Source organism: Arvicola amphibius, chromosome 8, assembly GCF_903992535.2.
Source record: "Arvicola amphibius chromosome 8, mArvAmp1.2, whole genome shotgun sequence".
In the NCBI taxonomy this organism is placed as follows: domain Eukaryota; kingdom Metazoa; phylum Chordata; class Mammalia; order Rodentia; family Cricetidae; genus Arvicola; species Arvicola amphibius.
The window spans coordinates 76,687,916-76,700,150 of NC_052054.1; the positions used below are offsets into that span (position 1 = coordinate 76,687,916).

General features: G+C 55.8%; 2 protein-coding genes across 2 annotated transcripts; one reads left to right on the top strand and one right to left on the bottom strand.

The window, feature by feature from the left end:
- The first annotated feature begins 394 nt into the window (after window positions 1-394).
- On the top strand, window positions 395-3,568 carry LOC119820221 (cytochrome P450 2F3-like). Its single transcript, XM_038338330.1, is given in 12 exon segments — window positions 395-574; window positions 1,021-1,125; window positions 1,127-1,184; window positions 1,485-1,634; window positions 1,865-1,995; window positions 1,997-2,026; window positions 2,237-2,396; window positions 2,469-2,572; window positions 2,574-2,628; window positions 2,720-2,907; window positions 3,154-3,295; window positions 3,387-3,568. Coding segments are annotated over 12 exon segments (1,485 nt in total).
- Window positions 3,569-3,660: 92 nt separating this feature from the next.
- Window positions 3,661-12,084, bottom strand: Egln2 (egl-9 family hypoxia inducible factor 2). Its single transcript, XM_038340061.1, has 6 exons — window positions 11,994-12,084; window positions 9,925-11,039; window positions 5,328-5,447; window positions 4,825-4,961; window positions 4,539-4,606; window positions 3,661-4,239 (listed from the first exon to the last, which is right to left on the bottom strand). The coding sequence occupies exons 2-6, from the start codon at window positions 10,807-10,809 to the stop codon at window positions 4,184-4,186; spliced, it is 1,266 nt and encodes a 421-aa protein (XP_038195989.1). The 5' UTR covers window positions 10,810-11,039; window positions 11,994-12,084; the 3' UTR covers window positions 3,661-4,183.
- Between the last annotated feature and the right edge of the window lie 151 nt (window positions 12,085-12,235).

A 12,235-nucleotide genomic window follows, 5' to 3' on the forward strand; every position in this document is an offset into this window, starting at 1 on the left:
GGAATCGGGAATGTATTCAGGAAGCAAGAGATACACGCCTGCCTGTCATTTGGAGGTATGGTCCAGAAGAACACACAGGTCTACAGGTACTAGGGTTTTGTGAGGATGCAGCACCTGGGCACCTGGTTGAGTTTCTATATGAAAATGGCAGGCTGAAGGGGCATACTCGCGTGTACACACACACACACACACACACACACACACGAGGACGACACCTGGGGGAGAACACATGTGAGGAGAACTGGAAGAATTCCTGGTGGCAGGGTGCAGGGAACAGAGCAACCCCAGACTCTCACCCCTCCCACACCGATCTCCGCCCTACTGCTCCCTCCTTAAAACTCCCTGCAAATTAAACCGCTACCAAGGGCTCCAGTCATCAAGGATCTCAGGCACGATGGTCACCTGCTTGGCAGTGTTGCTGTTGCCGGTTCTGATGCTGATGCTTGCGTGGTGGGGTTGGCTGGTCCGCCGAGCTCAGCTGCAGAGAGGCTTACCCCCTGGGCCGAAGCCACTGCCTTTGCTGGGGAACTTGCTGCAGCTGCAGTCTGGACCCTTGGACCGTGTGCTCATGGAGGTAGCTCTTGCTGTGGGCTGGGAGAGCAGAGCTCTGGATTTGTGAAGGTGCTATTGTGCCCAGAAGAGAGGGTAGAAATCCTGATTTACTGAAAGGCGGCTGCTGAGAGGATAGGGAGCCTGAACTCCTGTGTCTGGAGGAAGCAGAGTGGGCCCTGGACCCCTGTGTCTGAGGGAGGAGGGCGGGGCCTCTGGACCCTTGTGTCTGAGGGAGGAGGGCCGTGGCAGGATTCCTAGGTCTGGGAGAGGAGGGCTAGGGTCTAGACCTGTGTCTGAGAGCTGGTCTAGACTCCTGGGTCTGAAAAGGGAGCAGGGATTTAGAACTCCTGGACTTGTGGAATGAAGGGCCGAGACGGAAGCTTTTAGGGCTGAGAAAGACGAAGGCTCTGAGGTCTCCATGGAGATCACAAGCCTGGACTGAGTTCTTCTGAGCACTATTCCCCGTAGCTCTCCAGCCATTGGGGCCCAGTGTTCACCGTGTGGCTGGGCCCGCGCCCTGCAGTGGTGCTGTGCGGCTACAAGGCACTGCGGGATGCATTAGTGCTGCAGGCGGGATGCATTCTCCGGCCGTGGGGCCATGGCTGTCTTCGAACGCTTCACCCACGGAAACGGTGAGGCCTAGGGTGGGTGGAGCGAATACTAGACCAGCCGGACAAAATGGGTGGGGCCTAATAGAGTGCGGCTAATGAGGGCGAACCGTTAAGAATTGGGGCTCAATCGACATTCACAACGCAGCCAATAGGAGCCTAAGTACCTAAGCTCTGGAGAGCTAGCGCTGGTCAGGGATCCGATCTGCAAAGGCACGATCAGGGCACATGGGCTGGGAAAAAAAAGCAAGCAATTAAGAAGTTCCGAGAGTGGCAAGCGACTAGACCCTGCGTGGCCAACTCTAGTTTTGGTCCCCACTGTAGGCATAGTGTTTTCTAATGGGCCGCGCTGGAAGACGCTACGCAACTTTGCACTTGGGGTGCTGAGGGAGCTTGGCGTGGGAACGAGGACCATAGAGGATCGCATCCTGGAGGAGGCGGCATGCGTGCTGGACGAATTTCAAGCCACCATGGGTGCGGCCTGGCAGGGAAAGACGAAATACCTGGTTGGGGTGAGGAGTGGGGGCGAAAGGGGTGTGACATACAGAGCGCCAAAATGCTTTGGTGCAAGGCAGATTCCAAGGAGCTAGGTAGAGGGACCACGGCTTTTGTGTGAGGGTATCAAACGATCTTATTCAGAGGTTTGAGGGTAAGGGTCTCTTTACTAGCCACAGTTTTATTACCCAAGCTGCTCTCAACCCCAGGAGCTCCATTTGACCCCCGGCAGCTATTGGATAACGCTGTATCAAATGTCATTTGTTCTGTGGTCTTCGGAAAGCGCTATAACTATGGGGACCCGGAGTTCCTGAGGCTCCTGGACCTCTTCAGTGACAATTTTCCGCATCATGAGTTCCCGATGGGGTGAGGTGAGAGGATGGGCCTCCAATTCCTCCCTTTTAGGAACAGCCTATGCCAACCCCCAGGGGCATATATAGCCCTACCTACAGTAGCTCATTAAGATGCAAGTGTCAAGACTGTAGACTGAATGACAGAGTTCTATAACCCACAAAATCCTCAACAGTGATACATCTCAAAAACAAACAAACAAACAAAGAAACAGAACCTTGTCTCTCCAGACATACAATATGTTTCCATCCTTCATGGACTGGATCCCTGGTCCCCACCACCGAATCTTCAAAAACTTCCAAGAGCTCCGACTCTTCATCGCTGAGCAAATTCGGTGGCACCGGCAGTCACGACGGGCCGGGGAACCCCGTGACTTCATTGATAGTTTCCGCGACCAATGGATAAGGTACGGCGTTCCTGCTGCCCTAACCCCTACCCTTCCCACCAAGCAGCAGGCATTAGTCTCCCTCTGTCCACAGGAACAGCAAGACCTGGAAAGCCATTTCCAGGATGAGACACTGGTGATGACCACTCACAATCTTTTCTTCGGTGGCACTGAGACCACAAAGCACCACTCTGCGTTACGGACTCCTCATTATGCTCAAGTACCCAGAGGTGGCAGGTCAGGGAATGGGTCCTCCCCAGAGCATGAATGAGAGGGTAGCTGGGGTGGAACTTAGTAAAGCACACCTCACAGACTTTGCTGACCCCAGCCAAGGTGCAAGAGGAGCTGGATGCCACTATAGGTCGGACCCGCGCCCCCAGGCTGGAGGACCGTACCCGTCTGCCCTACACCAACGCGGTGCTGCATGAGATCCAGCGCTTTATCAGTGTGCTGCCACTGGGGCTGCCTCGGGCTCTCACCCGAGATACACACCTCAAGAACCATTCCTTGCACAAGGTGCACAGGGAGTCTGAGAATTCTGCACTGGGAGAAGGGAGCAGAAGTTCCATTCAGAAAACTAGGCTCAGTGAGGACTCCCCTCCCCAGCTATTAATATCATCTCAGGGGTGGGGCTGTAGCTGTGAGAGAACTTGCCCAGCACCTGCAAGGCCCTGGGTTAGGTGCCAAACACAAAAATATCAAGGGTCTTCGTAAGGTGCTCACACTCAGTCTGTGGGTAACAGTAACTGTGTGCACCTCCAGGGCACGTTTGTGATTCCCCTGCTTGTGTCTGCGCACCGGGATCCTACCCAATTCAAGGACCCTGATCATTTCAATCCCACCAATTTCCTGGATGACCAGGGGGAGTTCCAGAACAACGATGCTTTCATGCCTTTTGCCCCAGGTCTGGACCAAGAGGGAAGAGACCCGAGTGGCTAGCACTGGGGAACTGGCAGGTACTTGCTCATCCCACATCTGCATCCATATATCCACAGGAAAGCGGATGTGCCTGGGGGCTGGGCTGGCCCGCTCTGAGATCTTCCTCTTCCTCACTGCCATCCTGCAGAAGTTCTCCTTGCTCCCGGTGGGAAGTCCTGCCGACATCAACCTTACTCCACAGTGCACTGGACTGGGCAATGTGCCACCAGTCTTCCAGCTCCGCCTGGTGGCCCGCTGAGGTTGGCTCCACTACTCTGACCTCAGTGGTCCTGATCTCCTTAGCTGCCCTAAGTGTATGTGTAAATCTATTACAAGAGGAATACAAATATGTGCAGCTCTGAGGTAAACTTTTATTTCTTGGCTGGCAGGACCTCCATACCCATGCTCCTCATGGCACCTTAGTCTGCCCAAGCCATGGCAGCCCAGTCCATAAAGTGCCACAGCCAATGGGGTTGGGGAGTCACTTCACATTCCAGGCTGGAGGAGTGGGGAGGGGGTATGAGTATGCCCCCCCAACAGACCTTTGCCAGCAAGAGGCCATGACTCACCTCAACCCCAAATCCTGCCTCCTCTCAGCTCAACACGCAATGGACCAGACATGGCAAGACATAGGCCACCAGCCACACTGGCCACTGCCTAGGTCACAACCCGGCCCCAAACACGGGGCAGCAGAGGTCTCTCCTTGTTGGTCCTCAGTGACGCTTATGCCCGCCACAGCACGCAGTACGGAGGCAAGCCAGAAGCAGCAGCAGTGGCAGGTGGGGAGCGGGCACTGAGGCTAGTGAGCTGCAGCTGGGCCCAGGGCTCCCCTGAAGGCAGGGAGCTGCTGATCCATGCAGCTCTGGACTGGCCATTAGGTGGGTGTAGTTGGCTGTGACACAGGAACCTGGACACCTTTTTGTCCTGATGCTGAGAAGGAGATGAAGACAAGACACTGTGAATCACTGGGAAGGGACAGAGACACCAAAAGAAACCTGGGACAATGGGGAGAACATTAAGAGAAAAGTGGGACTCAGGCTGGAGGCAGCAGGAAAGCAGGCAAGAACTGGGTGTAAGGGACAAAAGGGCTGTGGGTGTGGGCGGCTGGGAGTACTTGCCTAATGTGGCAAAGGCCCTGGGTACCACTCTGAGCACCAGAAAAAAATGGGTAAGGACCGTGACCTGGCAGCACACAGGGACTAGGAAGGGCAAAGGAGGAAAGCAGGTACCTAGCTGATACTTGTCTCTGGCTGCCGCCCGCTCCTTGGCATCAAAATACCAGACAGTGATGGCGTACCTAGGAAATCAGGCAGTCAGATCAGTTCTCTGCAGTTCTAGTTGCCACCTCTGGTGACACGTCCACCTTTTTACGTCACCTGATTCTGGGTCCCACTTAGGCCCTCTCAGCATCTTATCACTCCCCTGTCATTCTGAGGGCTTGGGGGGGGGGGGGGTTTTAAGAAATCTTTGGCACAGGGGAAGCAGCTGAGCACATTCCTAAAGTACAGGTCATACCTGGTGGCATAGGCTGGTTTCACCTCATGTGGGTTCCGTCGGTCAGACCAGAAAATGAGCAACCGGTCAAAGAGTGGCTCGATGTTGGCTACCACTGGCCGACCCTCAGGAAGATCTGCAGGCAGGCCACCATGCACCTGGGGGGCAGGCCAGATAAGGCTACTGGTGAAGCCTGTAGCCTCTGCCTTATACTGCACGCATGTGCCCACCAGGGGGCGCAGCGCTAGCAAACATCACTCCCTCCTACCACTCAGACTCTTAAAATGAATGACAGCCCAGAGTCTACATTGCCATGGAGATAGGCAGGGAAGCTACTAAGGACAGGAAGGGGGGGAGGAGTGTACAAGTCTGGGTGGGGCTAAGCAGATGGCACCATTCCCGGAAAGGAGGGCCACAGTCAGCTAAAGAGGAGCCCTCAGACCTTACTGCCCTGTGAACTGAGAGAAGTGGAGGACAGAACCCCAGCTGGAATATTAGCATACCATCCCAACCCCACTCCCTACCTTAACATCCCAGTTCTGATTCAGGTAATAGATACAGGTGATGCAGCGCCCATCGCCGTGGGGATTGTCAACATGCCTCACGTAGCCGAGGCCATTGCCTGGGTAACACGCCACCATGGCCTGGAAGAAATGGAGGAAGGTAGTTTACTGAGACCAGAGGAAACCCTTGCCCCTGGTCTGCCCTGGATCACCTTAGGTTATGTGAACTCCAGCCCAAGAGACTTTTCCCTAATTCAGCAACACTCTATCCTCAAGTTCAACAATCCCTCCTACCTCCATCCCCAGCCCAAAACCAGAGGGACTCAATGTATAAATGATGGTTTGTGCTTTTTGAAAAGATCCTAACCCTAGGCAGGTGTAGAGGTGTATGGCGCACACCTGATCCCAGCACTTAGCAGGTGGAGGCAGGAGAGACACAGGTTCAAGGTCAGCTTGAACCACCCAGCAAAGAGCAGAGCATGAGTTCTGAGATATGGAGGCTCCAGCCTCCTCACAGCAGAGGTTCTGTTAGGGCTTGAAGGAGATGCAGCCTGGATTTTTTAAAGGTGCCCTCAGATAATTCTAATGTGAAGTCATGCTGAGAGCTGCTACTCTTGACTACAGAGACTCCAAACACGTGCATGTGACAGCAACCTGACTTAAGAGTTCCAGCTCCAGGCATCCTGCACACTGCTGGCAGCCCCAGTGCCTGAGCAGGCCTCCACTATCCCACCGTAAACCGGGGCCAATAAACACCTTCCATCCATCTGCAGCATTACCTCCTCGGAGACACGGTGTTTCCAACATCTCAGAGACAGGCCTCTGCTGGGCTTGGTTTCTGTGGGCATGGGTCTGGCTAGAGTCCCACATTCCCCTGCCTCTCAACCAGGGCTCAAGGAAGACAAGGCCCAGCCACCTCTGCAGACCCAAGCCACAAGGTCAAGTGTCTGTAGAATGAGCTGTGGCACTGGGGAGGTAATTAAGTTCCCCACTCAGGCTGCTGTGAGAACCGAGCTAGACTATGAACGTCTGCAAAGACACAGACAGTGCTGCAGCCACAGGAGAGACCTGGGGCACAAGCTGCAATGCTACTTAAAGGAAAGAACCCTTGCCCCACCCTCTACCCAACACCACTGGGAGTTCAGATGAAGCAAAATGGAGTAGTTAGCAAGAGAACCCTTTGGTTTTTGCCCAGTCAGCAGCCACCAGTCTTGACCCTACCATCCAAGTACCACTCTGCAAGCTTGGGCTCCTTGACAATGCTCAGCTATACTTTTGGGTCCAGTCTAGCTCAGCAAGACAAGCAAAGAAAAACACTCAAAATAAGACACATCACCGTCTGCCGCCAAGCCAAAAGGCTTACCTAGCACTCCATGAAGGTCAGCTGATTCAGCCTTATATCCTCCTCCCAAGGTTCTTCTCAGCCCATTAATCCCAGGGCTCACCCCACTGTGGATACCTAAGGCCTCTGCCTCCGATCTATACACCTGATCCACCTCAGACCCTACCTTTGCAAAGAGACCAGGAAAGCCTGCCACCATCTAAGGTTACACAGCAGTAGAGGGCTTCAGCACCAGGGTAGAGTAACTGAGAAGGTCCCAGAGGAAAATCCAGGCCTCTAAGCTCAGAAGAACGAATCTTCTCTGCATTGCTCCTACAGATGGGGTGGCACGCTAAGCAACCACTCACTGGCAGGAAAGAATGTGGCTGTGGCCCTGGTGGCCTGGAATCATGAGTCACTGATTAGAGAGGGGCAAGACCTCCTTAGCTGGGACTCCAATCACAGCTCAAGCAGGTTCTGCACACTGATGGGAGGGCAGGCAGTACTGCACTGCCTTTAATCAATCACCACACAGTACTACACACCCAGAAAAGTACACTTCCCACAATAGGCACCAAGACCACCACCCTGCAGGGCCTGACCCTCCCTCCACTCTCAGCCTCAACAGACCTACCTCCTCCCCACCTTCACGCCTATACTCCTGCCTGTGCTGTGCCTTAGCACGACTGAGGCCATGTTGGAGATACCATTCTGACCTTAAAACCCAGCACATAGCCCCCAATACCCGCCACAGTGGGAGCAAAGACTTGGTTCATAATTCTAGCAAAGTCCTTAACTGTGTTAACCTTGTTTTTTGGCTTCTGTAGTTCTGCTTCTTGCTAACTGTGACAATCAGTAAAATGCAACAACCAGGATGTGCTTTAAGGCTTAAAAGACAAAGCTATAAGGTTTGGGGCTGCATGATCTGGGCATGTTCCCCATGCAGCTACTGACTGGCAATAAAGCTTTTCTTTTTGGCTTAAAAAAAAGTGTCCGTGTGGTGGTCCCTGGCTGGCTTATCTCACACACTAGTGCTCAGGACTCAAGCATCTAGCTGACTGTCCAAGAAGTCAGAGTACCCAGTGCACTACCTGCTATGTCAAAGTGCTGCTCTGAAACCATGCCCTCGAGGAAAAGCTTCAACCACAAGGACTGTAGTAGAGTGGTAAAGGAACTTACTCTCCATCCTTCCCCCTTCAAAAGCAGGGAGAAGGGATCACTCCAGGATGCTGGAGCTCCTGCTATTGGTAATAATGTGCTAAGGACCCTACCACCACCACACACAACATCAGAAGCCAGCGACTCAGTCAGACAGCAGGTCCTGCCTCCAAGCTCTTAAAGGAGCAAACTAAACAAGCTGGACCCTCCCTGGAGTCCCCTCTGCTCATCCTTGATGCCAGAGAGTCAAGTTGTCCAGAGAAGTCAACAGAGAAGAGAGGACTAGAAGGAAGAAGTAATGTAACCTAGGGCTGACCTAGGTCACACTGGTAGTCAGTGTCCTCACCACCATTGCCATCACCTCAACACCCCACACTCTCACTCTAGAGCACAAGAAGGGAAGTTACACGTGGCCCTTGCCCTCTGTAAGCGAGGGAGCATGGAGCTGCTGTGTAGAGTGATGGGACTGGCTCCCTCTTTCCACCAGCCTGACCTGTGCTTACCTCCCCATGAGGGCCACTGAGAGCTTACACTGTGACTCTTCCCTCTTCCCAATCTTAGCTCAGGTTCTATAACCACATCCAGACGGGAGGAGATACTGCAGGGGAGACAACCTATTCCTTCAACCCTTTCCCAAAGTGCTAGTAGCTAGGCACCTGAGCCAGCTTTCCCATCCTCTAAGGCTAAAGAGTTTATAGCTCACTTCCTGGGCACTCAGCTCTCCTGGTCTTCTTCCCCGCCCCACGTCCCTCCTGTGAGGACTGTGGATACCAGTTGCCACTGCTGAGCCCGGGAAGCAACACTGATCTTGCCTGCACAGGAGCCAAACCCAGGGAGAGACCAGTTCTGGCTCTTCAGCTATCAAGTAACGGGAGGGAGAGGGAAGTAGGACAAGTTCCACTTGGGGTGGGGAGGAAACAGGCCTGGGCCCCAGGGAAAAGGGGGGGGGGGGGGGGGGGCAACCCTGATTCCTAAGCCAGTTTCAGCCTGGAAAGAAGGCTGTACTGAAGTAGAAACCAAGACAGAAGCTGAGAGACAAGGGAGGGGACCATCAGGAGCACAGCCCCCTGCTCACAGGGCAGAACACAGCCTACAATATCACCAGGCAGGAACCACTGCTGGCCAGCAGCAGGTACTCTCAACAGACTGCATCCATATGACACCAAGCCTCCGGGTCACACTCTTCCATCAAGAGAATGGGTATGTCAGCAGAACAGAAAGGCCATGGAGGTCACGGTCTAGTCAAGGCTTCGGACCCCTTGTTCTTGAATGGACAGCCTGACAAGTACCATCAAATTCCAACCACATGTGCACCCTTCCTGAAAAGGTCTATGGCTTTGGGCGGGTTATCTGAAAAGCCTTGGCTCCAAAAACATTAGGATCTACTGTTCTGCAACACGAAAAAGGAATGGAGAAAACTATAAACACAGAGGGTCAAAGAAAGAGACTGGAGAAAAGCAGGCAGGAAGTGACAGACGGCCGGAGGATGAAGAAAGGGACTAGGTCAGGGAGGTGTGAGAAAGATGTGGACAAGTGTCTACCTGGGCCGGCACTGTCACCAGTGTCACCTCCAGGAAGCTGCTCTTGATGCAGATGCCAAGAGCAGGCTCACAGGGCAGAGTGGAGCCCAGGTGCTCAACTAGACAGGCAGCTCACGCCATCTTCAGCCTAGGCTACCCCAACACTGCCACTTCCCTTCACTTTCTGGTGGAACAAGCTTCTGTCACCCTTACCTACCCATGGTCTTCCAAGGACAAGGACCTCTGCCACCCTAAGCTGAACAGGTACAAAAATCAAAGCCCAGCCAGGTGGTGGCGGTGCACGCCTTTAATTCCAGCACTCAGGAGGCAGAGGCAGGCAGATCACTGAATTCCAGGCCAGCCTGGTATACAGAGGGAGTTCCAGAACAGCCAGGACTGTTACACAGATAAACCCCGTCTCAAGGAAAACAAAACAAAAAAACAAAAAATAAAATTAAAAAAAAAAGTAAATAAAAGCCCAGTGGGAGGAAGAGACACAAGGCCCCGCAGGTAACTGTAGCCCTTTTGGTGGAGCTGCCGACGCTCTGCTACATAACCCCAGACTTATCTCCAAACCCACATGCCAAAGTGCTAGGCACTCACCGAAAAAGTGCCTTACCTTGGTGCGGCCATTGATGACGTAGTTGCCCAGCCGCCCCGCACAGTGGCGGATTACTGTGTCCACATGAGCCATGAGGGCACCAATGCTCCTGCAGCTTGGCTCGTGGCCTTCTACCCAGGCAATCTGGTCCCCACGGATGCTGCGCAGGTGGATCGCCCGCTGGCTCACTAGCTGCCCATCACGCAGACGCCCGCCCCACTTCAGGGCTTCCACCTCCGCCAGCACGCGGCCACCCAGTGTTGCCCCCAAGAAGTTGTCCTTGACGCAGATACCATAGTACCGCATGCAAGGCACAATGTAGTCCAGGGCCAGGCGCTCGGGTGCAGAGGGTTGCGCTTCCTCCCTCAGCCTAGCACTTGCCTCGCCACTGCTACTGGTTGTGTTGTTGCTGCTGCTGCTGCTGCTGCTGCCGCCGCCACTGCTGTCACAGCCCACATCACTTTCCCCCTTGGCTTCCTGGTTCTCTTGCCTGGCCCATGGTCGCTTGCTGGGTAGAGGGGCATCCCCACCATCCTTGGCCCACTTCCGTTTGGGGGCCTCAGGCCGGGCACCCTGGGCCGCCAGTCGCTGGCACTCCTTGGTGACCAGCGCAGCAGCGCCTTCACTCTGCAGTGGCCACAGCTCACCACCATCCTGCCCACCAAAGCCCTCCCGAAGGGGGCTGGCAGTGGTAGTGGTAGCAGTGGCTGTGGTTCTGGGGGTCCCACTGCCAGCCGAGGCCTCACCAGATGATCCTGGACGGTGGTAGGAGGGTAGCAGGGGGCAGGGCAGGTAACTCTCCACCCCCATCCTGACTCGGCTAGGCTCCAAGGACTCTGACACAGACCCTGGCAACTGAGGGAGAGCCTGATTCAGGGCCTGCGGCTGGCACGGGCTGTCCATGGCAGCAGTGTCTTCATCCCCCGGGCATGGAGGGTACGGCCCGGGCCCATGGTGCCACCCTCCTCCGCCTTCTCCTCCTCCACTTGATGCAGCCGGGGGCCGCTGGGCCTGGTGTGGGGCAGGGTGAGGCAGGGCAGGCAGCAGGGGCTCCTCTAGTGCCCCGGGGGTGCTCACTGGTCCCCAAGTCCACAGTTGTCCCTAGGAGCTTGAGAAGGGACTGGTGGGGGTGGCTGGAAAAGAGAAAAAGAAGGACTTAAGAGGAGTTAGAGACAAGTAGGTAGGAAGGGCTGGGAATGGTACCAGCAGTAAGTAGATGACAGACACATTCACAGCGAACACATACACACACTGAGGCAAGATGGGGTGCAGAACTTGGGAATTAGAGAGGGAAGGACTGGCAGAGTAATATAGGGAAAGTGCAGAGGGAAAAGGCTGCATGGAGGCCCAAATAAGACGGACAGCAATAAATGAATAATCTAAGAGATCTGAGGGAGAAAAGCAACAGCAAGAAGTGGGAAACGGGTACCTGCCTGAGGGGTCCATAGAGACTCGGAGAATGACACAGAAAAACGGGAGTGAGAATCTAGGATAAAGTAAGGGTTGTGGGGAGCCGGCGGGCACTGCCACCGCGCAACATTTGCGGGAACCGGATCGCCTGAGTGGAAGGCCACGAGCCAGGGCAGGCGGGGAACACCGGGAGTCCAGGGACAAAGAGAACAGGGAGGAAAACAAGACTGCAGGGGAGCGGGAGGGCCGGTGGGGTCGACCTGTGCCCCTACGGGAGGAAGCCTACTGGGGTCCGACACACACCCAGACGGAAAGGAGGTCCTGCCAGACAGACGGACTGACGGAAGGGAGGGCCAGGAGGAGGGTCGGACCCGACGGCCTCCCTCCCAACCCCCTCAGTAGCGGGCACAGGGGCCGCCGGGACGCCGCGGGCGACTGAGGCGGGGCCGCACCGGCCCGGCCCCTCCCCTCGGTGGCGGCCGCGCGCTCCCGCCGTCCCCGATGGCCCGCCCCGCCGCGCCGGGCGCGCGCTTCCCTCCCCACCCCCATCCGCCCAGCGCGGGGTCGCCGCCGCCCGCGCCCCGCCTCCCGCTTCCCGCCCGGCCGTCCGCGCCCGGCCGCACGACCTCTGGGCTCCTTCTCCTCCCCGGGTCCTTCCCTTCGCGCGACCTCCTCACCGAGCTTTTTCCTCCGGCCTCGGCGCCGCCGTTTGTGCCAGCCGCCCTGCGCCTCACAGCGCGCCATACCCCGCCCCCCACCGCCTGCGACGCCCCGCCCCCGCCTCGCCCGGTGGGCACGTGATCGCGGCCCGGCCGAGGAGGCTGCGCATGCGCGAGCAGGACGTTGCCGGGTGCCTTAGAACACCCTACGGGAGAAAAGTGAGCTGGTCCGGGGCGCAAGGCTCTTTTGCGTTGTGTGC

What these genes read in the sequence shown, in the direction of transcription:
- Egln2 (XM_038340061.1), bottom strand. Translation starts at nt 10,809, where the DNA reads ATGGACAGCCCGTGCCAGCCGCAGGCCCTGAATCAGGCTCTCCCTCAG. An exon ending in ATCAGAACTGGGATGTTAAG is followed by an intron (nt 4,962 to 5,327) that starts GTAGGGAGTGGG and finishes CCTGCCCCCCAG; the next exon opens with GTGCATGGTGGCCTGCCTGC. An exon ending in AAACCAGCCTATGCCACCAG is followed by an intron (nt 4,607 to 4,824) that starts GTATGACCTGTA and finishes CTGATTTCCTAG; the next exon opens with GTACGCCATCACTGTCTGGT.